The 25,431-nt window shown below is 44.7% G+C and overlaps 1 protein-coding gene across 1 annotated transcript in view; it reads right to left on the bottom strand.

The window, feature by feature from the left end:
* Positions 1–25,431, bottom strand: part of TCF12 (transcription factor 12) — a 325,844-nt gene that overhangs the window by 148,505 nt on the left and 151,908 nt on the right. Inside the window, 1 exon segment of the mRNA XM_030578588.1 lies at positions 11,483–11,550. Within this exon segment, the coding sequence (XP_030434448.1) occupies positions 11,483–11,550 (68 nt within the window).

Raw genomic sequence — 25,431 nt, 5'->3', positions numbered from 1 at the left:
GGAGAAAGGACGTCGCCAGCTCCATCGAGTGGGCCATGCAAAAGACCCGGAAATGGATGGCCTCCTGACAAAAAAGGGGGGAGGACTATGTCCCCCCTGAATGCTTATGAAGCACCTGGCCATTGTGTTGGCTGTAAACACCGAGATACAACGGCCTCGCAGCTGCCGCTGGAACCCCTGGCATGCCAGGCGGACTACTCTCATTTTTGGGGCATTAATGAGGAATGCCAGCTCCCTAGAAGACCGAAGGCCTTAAGCTCGGAGGTGACCATGAGCACTCGAGCAGAGAGATGATGCGTCCGCCGTCAGGGGCAGTGAGGGCTGGGGCGGATAAAACCGCATCCCTGTCCACACCAAGGAGGGAGTTAGTCACCACTCTAGGGAGCCTAAGGCGTTCGAGGGAACGGTGACTACCATGACCATTGGCTCCCTGTCCAAGCGGTACGCCGAGGTGGGCCGGACTTGGAGAGGACGGAGGCGGAGCTTGGCGTGTTTGGTTACAAACTTGCGGGCAACCATGGACCCAGGAGACTGAGACAAGAACGAGCTGAGGTCGTTGGGAAAGCCTTCAGAGCTCAGATGATTGTTGCCATCGCCTAAAACCGCAGTTGTGATAAGCAGGCTCCGGCTAGGTAGGAGACCAAGATAGCCCCTAGGAAGCCCAACCTCTGCGTGGGAACCAGAGTGGATTGCTCTATAGTAATCATCAGGCCTTGACCTGTGAATAAGACCGTGACGATGCCCACGGGCTGAGTGGTTTGTGTCTCAGAGTCTCCTCGGATAAGCGAATCGTCCCAATACGGAAAAACGCATATCCGACATCAGCGACGGTAGGCGGCGACTATGGCCGTAAACCGGGAGTATTCACTGCTGGCTATAAAGCGGAGGCATCTCCCGTGCGGAGGGAAGATGGCATTGCGAAAGTACGCGTCCTTCCTATCCAGGGCGGCATAGTAGCCCCCAGGAGGCAAGGATGGAATAATGGTTCCCAGGGATACCCTGCAGAACTTCAACCTTATCCCAAACCGGTTGAGTCCATGCAGAACCAGGGAGGTCTGAGACCTGTGTTCGAGTGGGGGACTAGGGCATAACGGGAGTAAAACCCCTAGCCCCTTTCGTCCGCTGAAGGGGGACAGGGCTGGAGCAATTTAAAGGTGATACCTATGCTCCATCGTGCGCAGGGCCCAGCGATCTAAAAGTAACTGGGGCCATGCCAGGAGAAAGCGGGATCGGGATCCCGTCCTGCGACTGGTACGCCGCCCTCCGGCGAACCTTGGAAGGTCCGTCTTTGGTCCCAGTGGTAATTGCGAGGGACCTTGACTTTGGCTTTTTAGGGGGCCTGACGTTTGTCTGCGACCACCTTGGCCTTTGCCGTTTTCCAGAGTTCTGTCTCTGGCTAGGCACAGAGTATGGCGGCTGGGGCCATAAAGGCCTACGTTTGGTCGCTGGCGTATACATGCTAAGACGCATTAGGACCCTATTGTCCAGCAGGCTTCGCAGTCTGGGGCTGTCTCTGCCGCGAAGATGCCTTTACCAACAAGGGGTAAATTCTTTCCCCCGTCCCCCAAGACGGCAGCGAACTCCAGGTGGGAGGTTTGAGGGAGAAACTCCTTCACCCAGGTGCTATAATTATCACAGCTAAGCAAGGCTTGTTGCTTTGCTACCCAGAGCTGCAGGGCCCCTGCAGAGTACACCTTGCATTCGCCAAGGCTCTTTCTGCGCCGGGGCTGGCGCCCGCTGGCCATCATATCAGGATCGTGGTCCTGAGCATAAAATCTGCGCATATGGGATGACACGGATGCGCGTCCGGACGGCCATGGAGGTACTAAAAGAAGGCACGGGCCGAGTCTCTGACTCACTCGGACCTTGCCCAACTCGGCACCGGGGACCGGCATCGGGAGGCGTATCGGTACCTGGAACGAGATCCAGACCCGCAACCAGAACGGTGTCGGGAGGTCGACCGAGATCTCGAGGCTCGGAGAAGAGCTACAGGAGTCAAGGTACCTGCCCCGGTGCCAGATGTCGGAACGGTGCCGATAGCGGGTCGGCGAACGGGATACCGACCGGTGCAGCGAGTGTGACCAGTACCGAGGAAAACAGCACCGGGACTGCCAGTGGTGTCCGGCGTGCCGACAGGACTTGGAGTGTCTGCGGGACCGTGATCATGAACGGTGCCGCTTTGCTATACTGACAGGGGACAGTCCCTTGAAGAGACTGTATTACCCGTACCGGCGGTGCCCGGGTCAGGCAGCACTGACTCTGTCATGGCACTGAGAGCCCTCGCCGTTGGTAACATCTCCGGCGTGCAGGGAACAGCAGGCTCAACCACAGTGCGTACTGGGGAGCTGTCAGGCACCGGATTCGACGGCCCTCGTGGGGCCGGGATCCACGGTACCGAGGTCGTCAGAGCTTCGGTAGGTGTCGGTGCCGGGCGAACCGAGTTAGATAAGCTGTCTGGCTGCGGTGCCGTCAGCACTGAAGCAGCGGGAGTAATACGCTCAACCACGGCGCGTGGCGGGGAGCCGTCGGGCACTGGATTCGATAGCCCTTGTGGGACTGGAATCGACGGTGCCGATGTTGTCGGTGCCTCAGAGGCTTCGGTTGGCATGGAAGCAGCCGGAGCAGGAGCTCAACCATGGCGCGTGCCGGGGAGCCGTCAGGCACCGGATTCTACGGCCCTTACGGGACCAGGATCGACGGTGCCGGCGTCATCGGTGCCGCAGCAGGTGTCGGTGCCGGGCGCTCCGATTTAGACTAGCCCTCTGGCTGCGGTGCCGTTGGCACGGAAGCAGCCGGAGCCCTAGCTCGACCACGGCGCGTGCCGGGGAGCCGCCAGGCACCGGATCCTACGGCCCTTGCGGGACCGGGGATCGACGGTGCCGACGTCATCGGTGCCGCAGCAGGTGTCGGTGCCGGGCGATCCGACATAGACGAGCCCTCTGGCTGCGGTGCCGCTGGCACGGAAGCAGCAGGAGCAATACGCTCAACCACGGCGCGTGCCGGGGAGCCGTCAGGCACCGGATTCTACAGCCCTTGTGGGACCGGGATCGACGGTGACGACGTCATCGGTGCCGTAACAGGTGTCGGCGCCGGGCGATCCGACTTAGACGAGCTCTCTGGCTGCGGTGCCGCTGGCACGGAAGCAGCAGGAGCAATACGCTCAACCACGGCGCGTGCCGGGGAGCCGTCAGGCACCGGATTCTACGGCCCTTGTGGGACCGGGATCGACGGTGACGACGTCATCGGTGCCGTAGCAGGTGTCGGCGCCGGGCGATCCGACTTAGACGAGCTCTCTGGCTGCGGTGCCGCTGGCACGGAAGCAGCAGGAGCAATACGCTCAACCACGGCGCGTGCCGGGGAGCCGTCAGGCACCGGATTCTACGGCCCTTGTGGGACCGGGATCGACGGTGACGACGTCATCGGTGCCGTAGCAGGTGTCGGCGCCGGGCGATCCGACTTAGACGAGCTCTCTGGCTGCGGTGCCGCTGGCACGGAAGCAGCAGGAGCAGTAGCTCAACCACGGCGCGCGCCGGGGAGCCGTCAGGCACCGGATTCTACGGCCCTCGTGGGACCGGGATCGACGGTGCCGACGTCGTCGGTGCCGGGCGAGCCATCTTAGACGAGCTGTCTAGCTGTGGTGCAGCTGGCACAGAAGCAGCAGGAGCAGTAAGCTATACCACGGCGCGAGCCGGGGAGCTGCCAGGCACCGGATTCCATGGTCCTGGGGGACTGGAATCGACGGAGCCGAAGTCATCGGTGCCTCTGCAGGTGACGGTGCCGGATACGCAACTTAGGCGAGCTCTCTGGCTGCGATGCAGGTGGCACGGAAGTAGCGGGAGCAGGGGGCTCAACCGCGGCGCGTGCCGGGGAGCCGCCAGGCACCAGCAGGAATCGTAGACTCTCTCGACCTCGGAAGAAGGGAGCGGTGCCGAGTCGACATCGGTGCCAGCGATCGGTCGGTGCCGAAAGGCCTTGGCGGTACCGGCGGGGTCCGGTGCCGAGGAGGCGCTTCTGCCCGCCGCTTGAACATCGCTCCGCGCCCAAGGTGGAGGGGTAAGTGAAAGTCCCGCACCTTTGTGTTCTCGGCTTAAAAGCCTTGCAAATGGGGCACTTATCTGTCAAGTGTGATTCCCTGAGGCACTTCAAACAGGAGTCATGTAGATCTCTCTTCGGCCGCGGCTTCTGGCAAGCCGGGCCCCTCTTAAAACCCGGTGAGCCATGCATGGCTCCGGCACTGGGCTCATGGAAGGGGCTACTTCCTGAACCCCGCTAACTAAACTAACCATGTTAGCAAAGGAAACACGTATAACTATACAAATATATATATATAAAAGTGTTATAACTGCATAATTATATACGAGAAAACGAGTAGCTAGGGAAGTGGAGGTCAGCTAAGCCGCGCTCCACTGTTCCAACGACCGACACGGGCGGTAAGAAGGAACTGAGGAGCGGGTGGGCCGGCAGGAGTATATATGGAGCGCCATGGTGGTGCCACTCTAGGGGGCGACCTGCCGGCCCACTGAGTTGCTAGGGTAAAAGTTTTCCGACGAATGTGCACGCGCGGCGCGTACACCTAACTGGAATGGATATGAGCAATCACTCGAAGAAGAACATTAAGTTCTTAGCCTCAGACCCTCCCTTTTTTTGGAAGGTGAGCACAGAATAGGAAGGGGATGGAACCCTAAGGATCCTCCCAACCATAGTCTCTCCCCACCCCACCCCACCCCCACAATGTTAAATAAGAACATCACATTTGGAATCATCCTAATAATCCTAGCCAAAATCTTTTGATAGCCCTAGATGTTGGTGTGACAAGGTGGACAAGAATTAAAAGGAAGGTGCAAAACATGTTTTTCAGCCCCACACAAAAATGCTAAGACCAACTCTGGTGCTACTTAATATGGAAGTATTTGTTATCAGAAGACAACTGCGTAGTGGGGTTGGTAATGTACCAGTCTGTTTTCTGTAAAATAATTAAAGTTTCTTTTGTTTGTTTTTTGCAAACAAACCAACCAACCAAAAACCCACAAGGGCCAAAAGTCTCAAGACATTTTATAGAATATATGGATTTTAGAGTCTCTAACCCCACGGAGTTTTCAATCTAAAAAATAAAAGATGATATAAGAAAGATACAAGAAAAAAACAACGAGGAGGGGTGAAAGGAGAAAGGTTACAGTGAGACTGTCAACTCCCTGGGGTATCTGCCTCCCCTTCATGCTCACAGAGCAGTTTAGAAATAGTGGCAGTATCAGGTAGATTCTGGGATAGAGTGGAATGGATCATGGAAGTTTGATTCCTGAAACCACAATTCCTTCAGCTCCCAGGAGGCATCCCACAATCTTCCCTGAAAATTGCCTGTAGACAGTGCAACATACTCTGATATAGTGACCCAAAATGTAATGCACTACAATCGACGCAGCTTGTGCCAGCGCAAGCAGCAGTGCCTGCATGGCCAATCCATTTAGTTACATCGGTTTACCTATATCAGTGTACGCTGTCAAGCCTGTGTCTGTACTGCACCCATACAATGGATCACAACCCTGAATAAGAAACAAATAAATATGATTGCTTAATTAGTAATAATTCATGCAACATAAGGAAATGTTCAGTTGTGATTTGTGTGTAGATGGTTCTAGGATGCTTTCAGCTATTGTTTAATTATATTGTTATGGGTTTGGGGGAAAGTTAGCAATTTGAAGCATAGCAGGGAAGGGGAATAGATTGTGTAAGTAAGAGAAGAGAAGCTCTACCCGCAAGGTGCTTCTAGGAATACCTTAGAGACACACACACACACGATCAAACCCTTAGGAAAGGTTTGGATTACAAATACTGGAAAGCTGAACTCCAGTTGTTGTGAAGATGAAAGGCTCAATATAATGCGCTAAGTATTATTATTAGTCACACTTCATATGCAGCATGGGGTACGAAAGAATTGATGGGTAACTGCAGACAAGATATCTCCCCTCAATCACAGCCAGATAACTAAGGAACAGCTGGTGACAGTCACAGCACAAGGGATGGGGAGTAATAGCTGGGCAAGCACTCTCAGCTAAGCCTCCAAGAAAACCTCATTAAATGTTCCATTTACCTATAACCCTTAAGGGAGAGGGAGAATCAGAGGCCACTTTGGCAGAGGTATGGCTGGGCCATCTCCATTATCAGCCAGCACTGCCCCTGCTCACAAGAGTTAGCTCCTCTGTAACCTTCTGGGGAAACAAGATGTGTCTGCCATGCCTATGCTGTTATAACTCCTATGTCCTGAGAGCCAAATCTGTAATGATCTGGTGCAGTAAATGATTACAGTACAGACAACTAACCCCTTTTCTTTTTCATTTTCCTTTTTTGGCTTTTAGATTCTGCTGAAAAAAATATGTGAAGAACAAACACTCTTATCGTGACCCTTCTTTGCGTCAGGAAAAATAATGGGAAGGGGGGTGGGACATTCCATCTCAGCACATGGGTACAGAAGTTGGAAGAGAGAGTCAACTGGAGGTGCTTCGAGTGAGGAAAAACCCATCCATCCCAAGTTAGCAAGTGCAGAAACAAGGGTTTCTCCTCCCAATTGACTAGCAGTGGGATTTCTCCTACAAAGACAGGGTAAAATGCACTAGAGAAGAGTACTAGCACAGGAACTAATGGAATCCCTCTGAAAACAGAATTTGCAAGAAAGCATGGAGCAGTTACTTAATTCCTTAGTAAAGACAAATATAACACCTTGCTGTAAGAAAGGTAGGAGAGAAGTACAGGGTACCAGAAAACTACCAACTAATAGTCAAGCTTTTATTCTGAGTCTATTCAATAGTGTAAGGGAATCAATCTGACAACAAAAGAAACTCAATCTCTTCATTAATCCATTAACAAAATGTTTCTCAACCCTTGTAGTCTCACTCTACCTTTGAAAATATATATTTCCTGGCAAAAGGCTTTAATGAAAGCTCATTCATTTTATTAAGACTATTATATCTGCCAAATATACTGAAGTGTATTTACCAGTAAAACATGAGGAATTCTTCAAACTAAATTATATGTGGAAATAAATGAGCAAAGCATATTTTGTCATGCAGTAGCTTCCACTGTTTCTCATGTTTGTTCTCTCACTCGTTACTCTGCAATGATCTTTCTGTTAGAACAAATTAGTGAACTTCTACTGCACTTGGGAAAGGGGGCGGGGGTCTAATAACCAGTGACCAATACTGGGTTATTAAAATTAGCTCCTGTCAATTAAATGCAATGGTGAGTGTTTACTGGTTTAATGCACAAGGGATTTCGGTAAGAGGTATGTAATGCAGTGCCTTGTAATATACTCAGAGAAATCAATTATTACAGTAGATAAATAATACAAATTCCTCAGCTGCTTCTATATCAGCTGCCTCAGAAGTTTTAGAATTTTCTGGCAAAAAAATAGAATATTGAAGAAATCTTCACCAACCATCCTATGAAAAAGTGCAAGATTTCTACATTCCTAATGTCAAAAAGTTATGTTATGCAAAAAGCTGAACATATAAAGCTTGTGAATGAGAATGCATCTTAAGTATTACACATACACCCCTTAATAAATGTCATGCATCTTAACATAAAACCAAGTTTAAAAAAAATCTACAGTGCTATTAAAAATAGTTTAATCTACTCAGTATGGATCTCTTATTGATAAAAAAAGCATAAAAGCTGCTACATTTGGTACTTCAAAATTTAGATACAAGCTAGTATTTAACTCTTATCTCTTATTTGTCTATACTGGTATCATTATTCAGCTATCTACAGGACCAAGGAAGGTAGAATATTCATTTTGTGTCCTGCTTAACTGGATCATTCATATCAGCTGATAGCAGAAAGCCATTTGATTTCTATTGAAATTTCACAACTGGATTTATTACAATATACAGGAATATGAAATATTAAATATTTAATAGACATAACTGGTTTCAACTTCAAAATAAATATTTTTTAAATAATTGCACTATACCTCCAGCTATTATATCAGATGTAATCTTCATTCAAATATTTCTTCATTTATGCGCCACCAGATGTATAAATTTAAACATATCGAACAGTTAGGAATGCGCTCAATACTGAGAAAAGGGAAAGCACTGAAGAATTTTTTAAAATGTACTTTTAATGAGAAACAGGCAATCCCAAACTAGGATTCATAAAGATTTTATCCTTTGTTGATGAAACAACATTTTCTTTACTGTCAAATAGGATTAAATTTAAAATATTTTCCCTATCAATAAAGCTTTTGTAAAGTTGCTTATAATAATATTTGTTCTGATTTTTAACACATCTAAAATGGTTTATTTTTTCTAATTCTTGTACTGTGAAATTTGCATATCTGATTTTCACACATTTTACCCGTTTGAATCTGATCCTTGGTAACAGGACATAGTTTGTGATTATGCTCTGCTTAGAACTACATATATATATATATAGTGCCACACATTAATATAGATAGATTAGATAGATAAGATAGATAGAAATGCGTGGCACTCCCAACAAGTACGTTCAGAGTTGGCCCTCTACCATCATTTCAAAACATAAGGAAAAGGTAATTTGTCTAAGCTACAACAGAAGCATGGCTTTGTTACACAAGACAGCCCCAATGCATGGCACTCCCAACAAGTACGTTCAGAGTTGGCCCTCTACCATCATTTCAAAACATAAGGAAAAGGTAGTTTGTCCAAGCTACAACAGAAGCATGGCTTTGTTACACAAGACAGCCCAAGTCTAAGAAGTACAACACAGCACTCATCTTTAATAATTAAATGGAAATACTTTCTAAAAGTGTGGGGGTTGTTTGTTTTAATTTTTCATTATTCTCAAAATGTAGGTCAATGTCTTCTGGCAAAAATATATTTTTTCTTAGCAAAGAGCCAAGGGCATCTCTGAGAAATTTCAAGTTGAAAGATAATAGGTGAACACCTCCTCCAAAATTTCCACACTTGGTGGAAAGGGAAGATTAGGACATTGTATGATCCAATCCCTACTCTCAAAGTGCAAATGAAAGAGATGAAACATAGCCATCTAGTAATTGCAGGCCATATCCCACCCCATCTGAAGTCATCACTCAGCATGTGAAAAATCTGGCAATGATATTCTACATCTTCCTCCCTAACCCATGACAACAGAACTTGCATGGATAATCAAGGGTAAGAGAGACTACTCCTGGCTGGCTGGGGTGAGAAAGAATTTTTATCAGAGGAGGGAGGAAGGGAAATTTAGAGAGAGAAAACAAGAAAAGAGCTCAAAAGTTAGTGAATTTTATTTTCTATAGCCTTAAAAAGACAGTCAATTTGATATCCAGCCAGTTTCAAGCAATAAGTTAGATATGAGTAATTCCTGGTAATGCCTCTGCCTGCCAATATCTGTTATTTTCCTATATTTTTAAATTCCATATCCCCGTCGCATCTACACCCACTACTTTAAAGACCCACCCAAAGAGAAGAAAGTAGCTGACTACACAGCAGAAACAGTGAAACTGGCTACACAAATTGCTGCTAAATGTACAGAATAAATCTGAAAAAATATGGAATAAATTCTCTCTCTCCTTCAGTTATAAGCATCTATGTGCTTCTTGTAACAAATTCAGTAAACAATTTTAGATAAATATGAATTTTAAATAAATGTGGTCCTTTTAAAAGGGAAAACTGTTTCTCTTTGTTCCTCTCCTTTAATTTGGAACTGCAGTCTCTTCTTTATAGGTACTAATATCACACCTATTCTCCCTGCAAGTGAAGACAAAATGTGATAAAGGCTGTACTACGACACAGCTGTAAGATCAGGCAGATAGTCTTATAGGGCCTCTTTAAGCACAAGACATAGGGAGACAGAGCTACCCCCAGAAGCTTTGTGGGAGATAAACCTCTGGGCAAAGACTGATTCATCATGTACTGCAAAATGACTGACATCCAAAGACTCCTGCCTTGAGCAGCACAATATGTGCTGCAGGGGAACAGCCTTTCCAGATAGAATTTACTGTACATCTCAGAAACCTGACCAAAGAGGACAAGCTCTAAAAGCAATACAATGCTGGACCTTGAAATATCAGGTATTTCCTAATCATAAGAGAAAAACTGAATTATAAAGTTCCCCCTTTTGGGACTTTTGCAAATACTGGATTTCTGCACAAGTACTCTTTATTTAGTACAGAAAGCAAAAAATATTATTTTTGCATTTAGACCTATTCTTCTACAGGAAAGTGTCCTGGGGAACTTTCAATATTTGGTTTGCATTCCCTTAGCATTAATAAATGGCAGCCTAGCTAGACAGATTTTGTACTGAAGTGGCCCACCAGGAAAATGTGTTTTTAGCCTTTGAACTATCTTTTCCAGATTGGCAGTTACAATTTCATTGTCCATTCATCACAATCTTTAACTCTTTATTTAAAAAAAAAAAAGACAGATGTCATATTACTAGGACTCATTTTACCAACTTGTTCCTCATTTTCTTCAGAGACTAAAATAATCACATAGCCTTGATCTTCCCAACTCCAATATGTAACAATGCTTTCCCCACAATAACAATGATCCCTGCACTGCCACTAGCATGTGGAATCTGGTCTTCTGACCATGCGACTGGAAAGCACCTAGCACATTTTGGTTCTGTCTGTCCAAATCCCACTTAGCACTTCATTATCCTTTGCATATGAAGAGTATATAAAGTGGCAGAATCTAGGAAGTGGGCGGAAGAGGAAGGACCAAGCAAGCCTGAATCATACTGTTGACTGATCTATGCTGGCTAACATATTACATAATATATATTAATATTATGTATTATCTGTACCATAAATAAGTATGCATTAAGCATCAGTAAATGTCCTGAAAGTGATTTAGCCTAAACTGACCTATACCATAATTCTGTTCCCTTATGCTAAGTATCCCATAGCTCCTTGCATTTGCTAAGTTAGCATTTGGCATAAGAAGATAGGAAACTTTTCAAAATCAAGATACATTCATTCTATGTCTTAGTACAAGTTGGGGAATACCTTCACAGATGAATACCTGGAATGCTAGTATCCAAATATAAGGAAGGAACAGAACAAATTAAGTAACTGGGACAAGCTGATGGTTGGATTTTAATGATCAGCAAAGAGACGTGCAACTTGTAAATCATCATATAAATAACATCAGCTGAAATGTTTGGAGCCAACATCTGCATAAAGTGAATGTAACATTGTAGCACAACATTGCTTTTTGGAGACTGGTATCGTACAGAACCTTTTTCCTATACTACGTTAACAAACCTGACCAACCCTGGCTATTTGGTCTCTTGAGCATATTTCATATTGAACTAAAGTGTGGTCAATCAATTGACTATACAATTTGTTAACAGTACTTAGAACTTAATTTCTCCTCATCTTGGATATCTAAGATAAAGCAACAGGTTCTAAAAGCCTTTTACATTGGGGAAACATCTCCACTGCAGTGTGACATGGGGCTTATCTACAATAGTAAAGGAAAAAAGGAAACCAGAGACATAAAAATCCTACAGTGCGATTGCCTGCATGCCACATGGAACTGCTGAAGCGTAACAGTCCACTGGTCCAGATAGGTGGATCTGAGGGACAGAAAAACAGGTTAAACTACCAAGTAAAAATCTATGAGAAAATTGTACTCAATAGATTTGAGGGCTAGATGCTTCTGTTGGCAGTTTGTGTAAATTAAGGTTAACATTATTTTGCACCTACTGATGGTTATGGCAATTAGTTAAGAGGATAATAAATTGACTAATGTCACAGAATTATTATGCAGAAGCACAAAAATCAGGAAAAAATCATCTAAAAATTGCCCATCAAGGCAATGGATGGAGGAGGGCAACTGAGAGTTCAATTTTAATGTCGCTGTTGCAATGGAAGCTGAACATCAAGAGAATCATTGTCACTGACACTTTAAAACACAGGTTAACAGAAATGAGAGTTAATCTGATCAGACAAAATTTTTTCCTACTGAATCACCGCCCTTCAATTTGCTATTTTATTTAAGATTTACAAAGGTTTTTATTGGCATTTGCTGTATAGCTGTAGCAGGGGACCAAGCTGTGCTTGTGCCTAGAAAGAATACAATGGAGACAGGGAGAAGCAATAATCAGCAATGAAGCTTGCCTTCTTCATCTTGCCAAAATGTGTCCTGTTCCAAGCAACACCATTTTCAATAACAAACAGTCAATTAAAACTGATTATTGTATTGAATACAAAATAAGACCTCTACACTCCAAAATTTGCTCTATGTAGATGACACAAAATGAGTCCAACACTTCTCTATACATTTCCAAGTATATATATTGAAACTACTACTGGTATATACATACACTTAAAATGTAAACATGTTTCACATAAAACATATAAATTTAAGGAAGTCATATGGGCTATTTTTCCTTCTGTAAATCATATTCTTTTTAGTATTCTATAACCCTACTAGAGTGACAATGATATAAATTAATAAAAATAATTATAGTGGTTTTACTCCGGCTGGGATTCTGAAACTATTTAACGCTATTATCTTAAAAAAAATATAATGGATATTAAACTACTCTTCATCTCTTGTTACACTCTGAGACACTATGGATATTTTTCTAAATTGAGAAATAATGCTGCAGTGATCCCCTTCCTACCCACCAAAAAACTAGGCTTATAGATACTTCATTTTGGGGAGGACTGCAAAACTATATTCTACCGTTTCTTTTTCAAAAGATGTAGCCCTAAAGATATAGTTGTAGTCTAATAGCCGAAGTGTTAAAAATATTGTGATAGAAATAGTTACTATCCATTATTTACTAACGTACTAGTACATACAGGAGAATGCCAAACAGCGGTCAAACAAAGGTGCAAAATAATGTAGTTTATTTCTGCCTTAAGTGCCAAAAATTGAAAAATGTCATCCATGCATAAAACCTCAGGAAATATAGTCAGCAGCCACAAAGGCAAGTCATCACGCTTTTTTATTTAAATATGCCCAACTGATCTAAAAATCAGACTAGTATTCTGAACAAAACAATGTAGCAATGCATCCTAAATTAAGCATTTACAGCTATTATAGAAACTGTTGATCTCAAAGTGCACTTGGAAAGATCAAAAGCAAGCATTTGCAATTGCAATACAAACTCAGATGTCTGTAAGTAATTGGCATGTGTGACTCATAGGATTTACTGTTTGCTGTTTATAAAGCAATATTCAAAACATAATACAGACCACATTTATCTTAAACTTGAAAAAAGTCAGTCACAGGAGATGAAAACTAAAATACTGTTACATTGTAAGATATGTTACTAGATCTTATCACCACAGAATCCCTGGCTATAGAGGAAAATAATGTCTCACTTTGTGATTCTCTCATTTGAGGTTTTACATCTTGCCCCTCATTTTACTGAGCTATCATTTTCACTGACAATGTTAGTGCGTCAGACATGCATCTGACGAAGTGGGCATTCACCCACAAAAGCTTATGCTCCAATACACTTGTTAGTCTTTAAGGTGCCACAGGATTCTTTGTTGCTTTTTACTAACAATGTTGACTTTCCTAGGCAGAAATGTAAAATGGTGCTGAAATCTCCTTTGTAAATTAAGTGCTTTGGTTCTGATGTTAGTCGCTGACCCTATACTAATTTAAAATCTGGTAAGTAAATTGCACATTTTATAAAAACTACCAAAACGGTGTTATGTCCATGAATAAAATCTTCTCCAAAGCTTAAAAGCACAGAACCTGCAGGTAAGGACTGATAGAGGGTGAGATTCGGTAGCTGTCTTGGCTGATTTCTAAAGTCACAAGCATGCTAGTTGGCTGAATACACACATTTGTATTAAAAAAAACAAACAACACAACACTGCCCTCTAATAAGCATATGAACACCCACTGACTTTACTGGGTGTTGAAATTACCTTTCTGAGTACAGAATTTGATCCTATTTAAAACTATAAAAGGGAACACTTGTTTTACAGGACTTTTACAGATATATAAACCTTATAAATAAATGTGAGTGAGGAAATGCAACTATATATACACACACACAATAAAATTCTCACTTATGACTGAAATGAGTCAGGTACTAAAGTACTTATTGCTGACCCTTACAGTTCAGCATTGAGGTTCGGAATAGCATTAAAGAGTCACATATTACTCTTGAAGCTTGTGGTACATCCCCTTCTCAGCGTCCAATAAAATCAGAGAGAGAAGTATGGTACTGAGAGGTCTTATATTATTTATTTTGCAGTAGTTCCTACCAGCACCATTCATGTATCAGGGCCCCACTGTACAAATACATAACAGAAAAAGTCTCTACTCCAAAGAGTTTACAATCTAAGTACAGGATAAGAATTTCTGACCAACTATAGGGTAAAAAATTTGTGGCAGCCAACTGCAGGCTGCCACTAGTAGGATCCTAGGAGAAAGCTAGACTCTAAAGTAGTGCTCGCAAAGGCTGCTTAATTAAAGACCAGCTTTCAAGCCTGAATCCTATCCCAACTCCAAAATTCAACAGTGGTCCTTCTTAATTCACACTCTTGCTTCCTTGCCAGATGCTAAGCAAAGATCCCAAAGTCAACTAACCACCACTGCTGCATTAACTTATGTCTGGCCTCTATGTGACTAACAACACAATGAAATATACAATTAAAATTATTCACAACTGAAGGAAGAATGCCACACTCTCTAATCCAGGTGCCTCTTTAATTACTGTGAATATTTGATGTTCCTCACGCTCTAACATAGGGTATGTCTACATCTACAATTTTGCAGCGCTGGTTGTTACAGCTGTATTAGTACAGCTGTATAGGGCCAGCGCTGCAGAGTGGTCACACTTACAGCAACCAGCGCTGCAAGTGGTGTTAGATGTGGCCACACTGCAGCGCTGTTGGGCGGCTTCAAGGGGGATTAGGGGAACGCGAGAGCAAAACGCAGGGAAGCAGGTCTCCTTCCCCGCGGTTTGCTCCAGTGTTCCCCGAACACCCCCCCCCCAAGCAGGTCTCCTTCCCAGCGGTTTGCTCCGGTGTTCCCCGAACCCCCCTGCAAGCAGGTCTCCTTCCCAGCGGTTTGCTCCGGTGTTCCCCGAACCCCCCTGCAAGCAGATCTCCTTCCCCGTGGTGTGCTGTCACGCTCCCCGAACCCCCCTGCAAACCACGGGGAAGGAGACCTGCTTGATTACCAGAGAGGCTTCCTCTGGTATGCTGGGATACCTGTTTATTCCACGGAGGTCAAGAAAAACGCTGGTGAGTGCTTACACCTGATGACCAGCGCTGGATCACCAGCGCTGGATCCTCTACACCCAAGTTTCAACGGGTGTACGGCCAGCGCTGCAAACAGGGAGTTGCAGCGCTGGTGATGCCCTGCAGATGTGTACACCTCCTAAGTTGCAGCGCTATAACTCCCTCACCAGCGCTGCAACTTTGTGGTGTAGACAAGGTCATAGTGGGTATTTTAATGGACACCCAACTTGCACTTCGGCCACACCAGCAAGAAATCAGTCAATGTACGATGGCTAGAGACTGCAGGGCCACTAGGAAGAGTCAACATTTATGTAATTACAGTACCAAGAAATAGCATTATTATAGAGGTATAGACTACAGATATTTGTTTCTATCTCCCCAGTCCTTCAACCATTGTTTATCTTCTTAGATTGTAAGTTTTTTTGGAACAGGAACTGCGTTCACCTTTGTGTTTGTAAGTTACCTTACCTAATAGGGCCTTGATCCTGACTAGTGTGTCTGGGTACTACAGCAAATAAACAAACAGACGAAAATGTTAAACTCTCTGAAATTAAAAATTGTGCATACAATTGCTGGCTTCGAGGCGTTCAGCTGCCTTCAAAAATAATTTTGTTCCATGCTCTTTTCCTGTCCCTTAGGGGGATTTTTTTTATTAATTTTCCTGAAGAACAAATAAAAAATCCAAAACTGTACACAACTTACTGTTTGTGTATGTTACCAAATACAGAAAATTTCATAGGATATCCAATACAATTATACAACTCTAACTTGTCAAAGCTGCAAGACCACACAATTTAAAATCAGACAATACCACACAGAAGTAACATGTTAGGGTGAGGATAACAAAATATACAAATAGTCAAAAAAGAGAAAAAGCAACAAGATCAGGTGGAATATTATTTGAGCTCTCTCTGCCTTCTTTACCCAAAACATATCAAGTAAAGGGATCCAAATTTATCTGAATTCATATAATTGCTGTCTATGTCAATGAGCTATTCTTTCGCTGCTAAGTCACAGTTCCAAATACCACTGCCCTATTCTGAGCATAAACCTACCTCTTCTTGCCCCTTTTTGAATACAATGTAATAATGAAGATAGCTACTCTTGAAACGAACTTCACTGTTCAGAACTGTGAGTTTGAGGAGTAGCCATCTATACCCTGTAACCCACAGAGTAAAAACTAGTTAGGATAGTGTCTTTATTAAGTATGATCTGCAAAAGTAAGATTAAAGTTCGGGTGATCATGAGCTACAAAACTCAAAACCCAATTTTTCAACATCTGAATCTAAAGTTCTGACTTGTGCCCATCTCTACTCAAAATTCAGTTATCCAGACCAGTGTACAGACTCCCCATCACTAACTGAGCCAGAGGAAGCTCTCTGAAAAGAAATGCTTAAAAAACAAACAAACAAACAAAAAACCTCCTGTCCAGCACCCCAAGCTAAATTCTTTTGGGCTTCCTGGTTCACAAACATATCCCAGGAGGCAGCATTTTGAGACACCAGATACTATGGGTGAAAAGAAGTCCTTTAGTATCAACATTGTCAAGGAAAAACACACTGAATCTGGGATATTCTTAGAAAACCAGTAGATGCAAGGAAGATTTTGAACAGGTTTGTTAACTGTACAGTCCCTCCAAACAAATAAAGAGGCAAGACTTGCTTGTGATAAATATAAAGGGGATTCTTTATTGAGGATAATAGACAGAGACTGGTCTCTGTTGTTCTCCACGGTTCCTAATCTAACTGAATAAAGTATCTTCCTATGCAGTTAAAGAAAGAACTACGGATTGTATTATATTAACTTCTTTCTATGATGAATGCTCCTCCCTCCACCCCACCATCAATTCATTGTTTTTCCTTTAACTCTGCACTTCACCTTCAAAGGTCACTACATCCCTTAAAGACATCAAGATCTGCAATCCCAAAACTCTTATCAGTTTTCTTGCCCTTCCAATCTTTAACATAGCAAAAAATATCAAAATATAACAAATTTCAATCAAATTCTAATATAAAATGTCAAAATTTCTGCCACTGCAGTTATTTAATAACTTGCCTTCACATAGAAAAAAAATATTGTTTGGAGATGGGGGAGGAAGAAGAGGGATAAGAACAAAACCAGGAAAGAGTGACCTAAAAAGACAGTTACTCACCTTTGTAACTGTTGTTCTTCAAGATGTGTTGCTCACATCCATTCCAATTACGTGTGCACAATCGTCGGAAGATTTTTACCCTAGCAACACTTGGTTCAGGGGCTGAGGCACCCCCTAGTGTGGCGCCTTTACGGCACCAAATATATAGGCCAGCCAACCCAGCACCCTCTCAGTTCCTTCTTGCCAACTGCTCTGACAGAGGGGAAGGAGGGCGGGTTTGGAATGGATATGAGCAACACATCTCGAAGAACAACAAAGGTGAGTAATTGTCTTTTCTTCTTCGAGTGCTTGCTCATATCGATTCCAATTATGTGACTCCCAAGCCTTGCCTCGGCGGTGGGGTCCGAGTGACTGCAGACTGCAGAATAGCCGAGCCAAATGCCGCATCACCCCTTGACTGCTGGACGATTGCACAGTGAGAAGCAAAGGTATGTACCAATAACCAAGTTGCTGCCCTACAGATCTCCTGTATGGGTACATGAGCCAGGTATGCAGAGGACGAACCTTGAGCCCGAGTGGAGTAAGTGGTAAGGTGCGTAGTTGGGACACCAGCCAAGTCATAGCATGCACGGATGCATGATGTGATCCAGGATGAGATGCACTGGGTGGAGACTGGAAGGCCTTTCATCCAGTCTGCCATAGCTACGAACATCTGGGTTGTCCTCCTAAAAGGTTTCATTCATTCGATGTAAAAGGCGAGGGCCCTGCGAACGTCCAGGGAGTGCAGCTGTTGCTCTCGTCAAGAAGCATATGGCTTCGGATAGAAGACCGGAAGGAATATGTCTTGGTTGACATGGAAGGCAGACACCACCTTAGGAAAGAAGGCAGGGTGTGGTCGCAGCTGTACCTGGTCCTTATGGAATACCGTATACGGTGGGTCCAACGTGAGGGCTCTAAGCTCCCACACATGTCTCGCCAACATGATAGCTATGAGGAAAGCTGTCTTCCAGGAAAGGTACAGGAGCGAGCAGGTGGCCATTGGCTCTAACGAGGCACCCGTGAGTCTGGATAGGACCAGGTTGAGATCCCACGTAGGGGCCAGATGCTGAATTTGCAGATACAGACTTTCTAGTCCCTTGAGGAACCTCCTGACCATGGGATTGGAAAAAAGACAGAGCACCCATTTTCGCTCAAGTGGAAGGCCGAAATCGCTGCTAGGTGTACTCTGATAGATGAAACTGACAGGCCCTGCTGTTTCAAGGACAAGAGGTAGTCTAAGATGGTAGGTACCGGCACCTCCATGGGGGCAGTATTGCTCAGAACTCACCAGCAGGAAAAATGCTTCCACTCGGCCAAACACGTGGACCTAGTAGAGGGCTTTCTGCTACCCAAAAATACCTGCTGCACCGAGCAGGAGCAATGCAGCTCAGATTGAGTTAGCCATGCAGCATCCATGCTGTGACGTGGAGGGATTGTAGGTCTGGATTACAGTCATCTGTGCTCCTGAGTGATCAGGTCCGGCCACAATAGAAGTGGGATTGGAGTGGTCACCGACAGATCGAGGAGAGTGGTACCCTGTGATCAGAATTAAGAGAATTAAGTGGGGCCTGTCTCTGTGCAACTTGAGAAGGACCCTGTGAACTAACGGGAATGGAGGAAAGGTGTAATACAGGTGGTCTTTCCACAGTATCAGGAAGGCATCCGATAGGGAACCTGGGGAGCGTCCCTGGAGAGAGCACAACACCTGGCACTTCCGATTCTCGTGAGACACGAATAGGTCTACCTGGGGAAACCCCCACTTCTGGAAAACAGAGTGGATGACGTCCGGCGAATCGACCACTCGTCAGCCTGGAAAGACCTGCTGAGGCGATCCGCCAAGGTGTTCTGGACTCATTGGAGAAATGACACCACTAGGTCGATCGAGTGGGCTATGCAGAACTCCCACAGGTGAATGGCTTCCTGACAGAAGGGGGATGATCGCACTCCCCCTTGTTTGTTGATATAAAACATGGCTCTTGTGTTGTCTGTAAGAACTGCAACACAACGGCCCTGAAGGTGCTTGCGGAACACTTGGCACTCCAGGCGCACCGCTCTCAGCTCCTGTATGTTGATGTGTAGGGATATCTCTTGTGCAGACCAAAGGCCCTGTGTGCAAAGGTCCACAAGGTGGGCGCCCCAACCCAAAGATGACAAAGTTCCTCCTTCTACCTTGGTGGGTCCTGCACTTATTGACGGATTTGCTCACCTCAGAGATCTTCCCCTCTGGTGGAACCCACAGTCCGGGTCAACTCCTGTGTGTGATCAGGAGTTGGGAGGTTTGAGGGGAACCCGGGCCCACCCTCTACTCCGGGTTCCAGCCCAGGGCCCTGTGGATTGCAGCTGTCTATAGTGCCTCCTGTAACAGCTGCATGACAGCTACAACTCCCTAGGCTACTTCCCCATGGCCTTCTCTCACACCTTCTTTATCCTCACCACAGGACCTTCCTCCTGGTGTCTGATAACACTTGTACTCCTCAGTTCTCCAGCACCACACCCTCTCACGCTCAGCTCCTTGCGCCTCTTGCTCCCAGCTCCTCACATGTGCCCCAGAAACTGAAGTGAGCTCCCTTTTAAACCCAGGTGCCCTGATTAGCTTGCCTTAATTGATTCTTGCAGTTTCTTGATTGGCTGCAGGTGTTCTAATCAGCCTATCTGCTTTAATTGTTTCCAGAAAGTTCCTGATTGTTCTGGAACCTTCCCTGTTACCTTACCCAGGAAAAGGGGACCTACTTAACCCGGGGCTAATATATGGGCCATCTATCACTCTCTTGTAGCCATGTGGCCTGACCTTGTCACATGTTCCCCTCCCCCCCTTGCTCAACACCACACAGTTGGGCAACTTGGGATGTCAGGCAGTGTATCCATGACAAGCAATCTGCATTGCCATGGTGGCATCCAGCCCGGTGTTGTATGGTGAATTGGAAAAGTTGTAGGGACAGGAACCATCTGGTCACCCTTGTGTTCTTCTCTTTATTTCGCTGTATCCACCGGAGGGGTGCAAGGCCACTCACAAGGGTAAACCGTCATCCCAGAAGGTAATAACGTAGTGTTTCCATTGCCTATTTCACAGCTAGGCACTCTCTCTCAACCACGGCATACTTCTGCTCTCTCGAGAGGAGTTTCCTACTGAGGTAGAGGATTGGGTGTTCTCCATCTCCGACCATCTGCGATAGGACAGCTCCCAATCCTACTTCAGATGCATCTGTTTGTAAAATGAATTCTTTGTTGAAGTCTGGAGCTATAAGCACATGGTTACTGCAGAGAGCTATCCGTAGACCCATGAATGCTTTCTCTGCGGCACCTGTCCACTTCACCATGTCTGGATCCTGGGCTTTTATCAGGTCTGTCAGGAGATTCGCTCTGGTAGCAAAATGGGGAATAAATTGTTGGAAGTACACCACCACACCCAGAAATGCCCGGACTTGCTTTTTCTGATTCAGCCAGGGCCAATTTTGGATAGCCTCTAGTTTGTTTAGTTGGGGCTTGACATGCCCCATCCTACAACGAAGCCAAGGTATTTAGCCTCAGCTAGCCCTATAGCACACGTGGCTGGGTTGGCTATGAGGCCAGCCCATCTTAGTGTGTCCAGAACTGCTTCCACCTTTTCCAAGTGGGTTTCCCAGTCAAGGGTGTGAATACCTTGCAAATGCAGCACTTATCAGACTGATGGGATTCCCCCAGGCACTTCAAACAGGAGTTGTGAGGGTCTCCCGCAGACATCGGCTTAAGGCAGGCCAAGCACGGTTTGAAACCCAGAGACCTAGGTATCAGCCCGGGCACCGGGAGGGAAGGGGAGAAGCCCCTTACCCCCAACTACTATTTGCACTAAAAAACAATTACTATTAACTACTACTAAAGAACTAACAACAACTGCTTTAAAAACTATTTACAACTATAAACGAGTGCTACACTATAAGCTAGGGAACTGGAGTTCAGTTAAGCCGCGCTCCATAGTTCCAATGACCATCATGGGTGGTAAGAAAGAACTGAGAGGGCACTGGGTTGGGTGGGCTATATATCCGGCACCGTAAAGGCGCTACTCCAGGGGGCGCCTCAGCCAACCCACTGAGTGTTGCTAGGGTAAAAATCTTCCGATGATCGTGCACGCGGCATGCGCACACCCAATTGAAATTGATATGAGCAACACATCTCGAAGAAGTATCTTTTCGGAACAGCTTCTCAGAGGTCTTCTCTATTATTTAAAAAGGGAACAGGGCTCCTGTTTTTCAAGACAAAGTGGTACGCTCTCTGGATTTTATAATTAAAATAAATCCAAAAAATCTTGTTAAAGTATCTTAGGCCTCATGCCTGATGCATGAATATCGGAAAGTGACATGACTGAAGAGGAGCTCACACTGTAAAAGTCACAATACTGTTACCCTTAACGAACATATGGAGAGATCCTTGTTTATTGTTATGCGAGTTTAACTGAATGGAGTAAAATGAAAGGCTAGAGAAACTTAATATTTGTGTTATACTTCTATGAGTTAGAGATTATTTAAAATGTGGAATGTTGAGCATCTTAATACAAATCTTTCCTGCTATGTGGATCACTGACCTCTGACCCCATTACCTTTCAATACAGTCAATTACAGCATTAATCAGGCATTAAAAATTATGATGCTTTAGTTTTAAAAATACATGCTTATGCATAAAAGTCTCAACATTTTAATATTTTTCTTTTGATAATTATTAATTTCCCACAAGCATTAAACCACAGCATTAAACAAAATGAAAGTATTTTTATTTAGCATGATCGCTGTATATGCTACTGTGCGACAATTCACTCTGAGAAGCTTATAATTCTGAAGGGTCAATCCTACAGTCTTCATTCATGCAAACAGACCCACTGCAGAGTCTCTAAAAGACATAAGGGGAGATGACAGTGGACCACTGGAAGAGATGTTTGGATTTTTATTATTTTTATTTTTTTTTAATTGACATCATTTATTTCAGACTTCCACAATTGGCCAGCATGTGTTTTATTCCTTTACGGGAGGAGTCTGTATGCCCAGTTTTACAAAATTTATGTCCAATTTCAGCCTGCAGCAAATGTTTATGGCTCACTTAAACTGAGTCTATAAATGAAGTGCTGAAAACCCTAATCATATTAATACAAATTGTTACTATACTCTTCCATAAGGCATCAACAGCATTCCCTTGGCAAAACAAAAATATTACAAGATTTTAGTTTCAGTTCTTATATCATCATACATTAACAAATGGCAAAAGGTGGCAGTAGTAAAATATCTAATTGCTTTTCTACATTGGAAGCCAGTGCACAGCAAGAGAGGATGTAAATTTACAGTGCAATAGCCTCTCTGCACTAACTCCCTGTGTGGACATTCTTACTGAGCGCTAAAAGAACCCTCAGGCAGTTTAGCTTAGAATACTTTGACATGTAGTAGGATTAAGCACACAAAGGAACTCTTAGTGTGCACTCTCCACACAGGGAGTTAGTGCAGAATAGCTAGTGCACTGTAAATTCACACCCTAACTTACATGTCAACTAAGTGCGCAGCACCACAAGCCTGTAGGCTAAAACATTTTAAATATTAGACAGTTGGAATTTGACAGGCTGCAATAACATGTATAGAAAATGAAAAAAAAATGAATGAAATAAAGACTGAAAAGTAAATGAATTTTATGCACCTGTGATGAAAGCCAAAACATCTTTATTGAAAAAACAAAGGTAAGATATAAAAAAGAATTATGAAATTATCTTTGAATCACTAGTAAGCTTTACATATTTTTCTGTCTGGAAGGATAATAGTTATTATTATGTAGATCTCTAAGCAACGGCCTCATGGGGTAGTTACATCATCAGTATCAATCAAAAAAAATTATCCTTTCCTCCCTTCTCACTAGAAAGGAGCACGGCGCCTTCAGACAGACTGAAATTTAAAATACTACAGCTTCACCCAGCTGATCCCATGCACTGGAACACATCTACAAGTGCCCAGGGATGGCCGGAGTCACAGGAGAGAGATATACCCTTTCGGCATTTCATGCACTGATGAGCCTCATAACAGATAAAAATACCCTATAGCCAGTTAAACTGACATGTTGTAATAAAGAGGAAATACAAGATTTAAAAATTTCATCCAAGTACTATTTATTCCCCCTTTTAGGGTTGATGGAGTTTTCTGTTACTACTGACACACAATTAACCTGGAGCAGATCAGACTACATTAACCTTAATTACAACCAAAACGAAAATGGATCTTTTTAATCCAAACTAGATTTATCAGAATTATTATCCTCCTCACGTTATTTTTTATATAAAGCTGTACACACTTACATTCCTAGATTGGCAATTCAAAATATTTAGTATAAGAGGCTCCAACATTATTAACAAAGCTTCCTATACAAATTCTTTTATCTAATTAATATACCATAAAATCAATGACACATTCCATCATCATCACCTCACTCAGACTGCCAGGGTTCAGAATTCCACAATGGACTGGAACAACTCTAATCTTCCTAGGAGAGAGGTTTTTAAAAGGCTGCGGAAGTACTGAGGCATCATGAATGACTGATGAGGAGGATCCCACAAGCTCTTTTTGCCCTCGTACAACATTTCACCATATAGTTTGCTTGGGGATTTATTTTGAAATGGAGACTTATGATTCACTTCCATGCTCCCATTAAAACATTTTAGTTGGCATAAATATTGTCTTCCATGGGACAAGTGAGAAAGTAGTTCCAGGATCAGGCTCTTATGCCATTTTATAAAACTGGGCTACAATCATAGGCGTGCACACAGGATGTGCCAGGTGTGCCCAGGCACACCCTAATGCCCGCAGGCCAGATCCAGCCCCCCATGGCTTTGGATCCGGCCTGTGGGATTTGCCCCCCATGGTGCCGCAGGCCCCACGCCACTCTCAGAAGCGGCCGGCATGGCACCACGTCCCTGGGGCCCCAGGGACAGGGGGCTCCGTGCATTGCTCCAGACACCACCCCCTGCAGCTCCCATTGGCCGGGAACGGGGAACCATGGCCAATGGGAGCTTTGTGGGAGGTACCTGGAGGCGTGGCAAGGGCAGCATGCGGAGTCCTGTGCCCCATCCCCCTGCCAGGGGCCACGCAGGGACATGGTGAGCAGTGCGGCATGGGGCCAGGGCAGGCAGGCAGGCAGCGCGCCTGTCCTTGGCAGGCAGGCTGGAGCCCGAACCTCTCCTGCACCCCACCCCCCAACTCCCTGCCCTGAGCCCCCTGCCTGCACCCTTCCTGCACCCCAACTCCCTGCCCTGAGCCCCCTGCTGCATCCTGCACCCCAACTCTCTGCCCTGAGCCCCCTGCTGTACCCCGCACCCTGCACCCCTCCTGTACCCCAATCCCCTGCCTGCACCTTGCAGCCCAACACTCTGCCGAGCCTCCTGCTGCACCCCACGCTCCTCCTGCACTCACATCCCCTTCCCTGAGCCCCCACCTGCACTCCACATCCCTCCTCTGCCCCAATCCCTTGCCCTGAGCCCCTTCCTGCACAATGCACCCCCTCCCACACCCCAATCTTTATGATGTTCACCTTTAAAAAAATAAATAAAATGACTCAGGTGCACACCCTAATGAAATCTGCTGCGCACACCTATGGCTACAATGCAAGGGAATCATCATATTTTTTGAAGTCAGAGACTGCTCAGCTTTACTTTTCACAGTCCTCAGATCAACAGCATTTGAACAAAAAAACTTCAAGGTTTACTCCAAACATTAATATATAGATTGTAAGTAACAAATAAACCTTAATATACTTGTACTATGCCAAGCAGAGTCATTAAGAATAATTATATTAAAACATTCCAAGCCCATTCAGAACATCTGAATATTCAGTGGGGAACAAAAAACAAACCAACCAACCCTATTCAGCACCTAGAGTCAAGATGGGTGAGGAAATATCTTTTGGTGGTGAGAGACACAAGTTTTCAAGCTTGGACAGAGCCCTTCTTCAGGTCACCAACAGAGGTTGGTCCAATAAAAGATACCTCTTCACCCACCTTGCCTCTCTACTTTCCTGCTGGAACCAACACAGCTACAACAAATGCATATTCAGCACCTACTCACTCTCCCACCTCTTTAAAATATAAATGCAGTGCCCTTAAACTGCTGAA

Source organism: Gopherus evgoodei, chromosome 10 (genome assembly GCF_007399415.2).
Source record: "Gopherus evgoodei ecotype Sinaloan lineage chromosome 10, rGopEvg1_v1.p, whole genome shotgun sequence".
Lineage (NCBI taxonomy): Eukaryota > Metazoa > Chordata > Testudines > Testudinidae > Gopherus > Gopherus evgoodei.
Note: the sequence above shows the minus strand (reverse complement) of the source record. Positions and strands in the feature narration are given on the sequence as shown.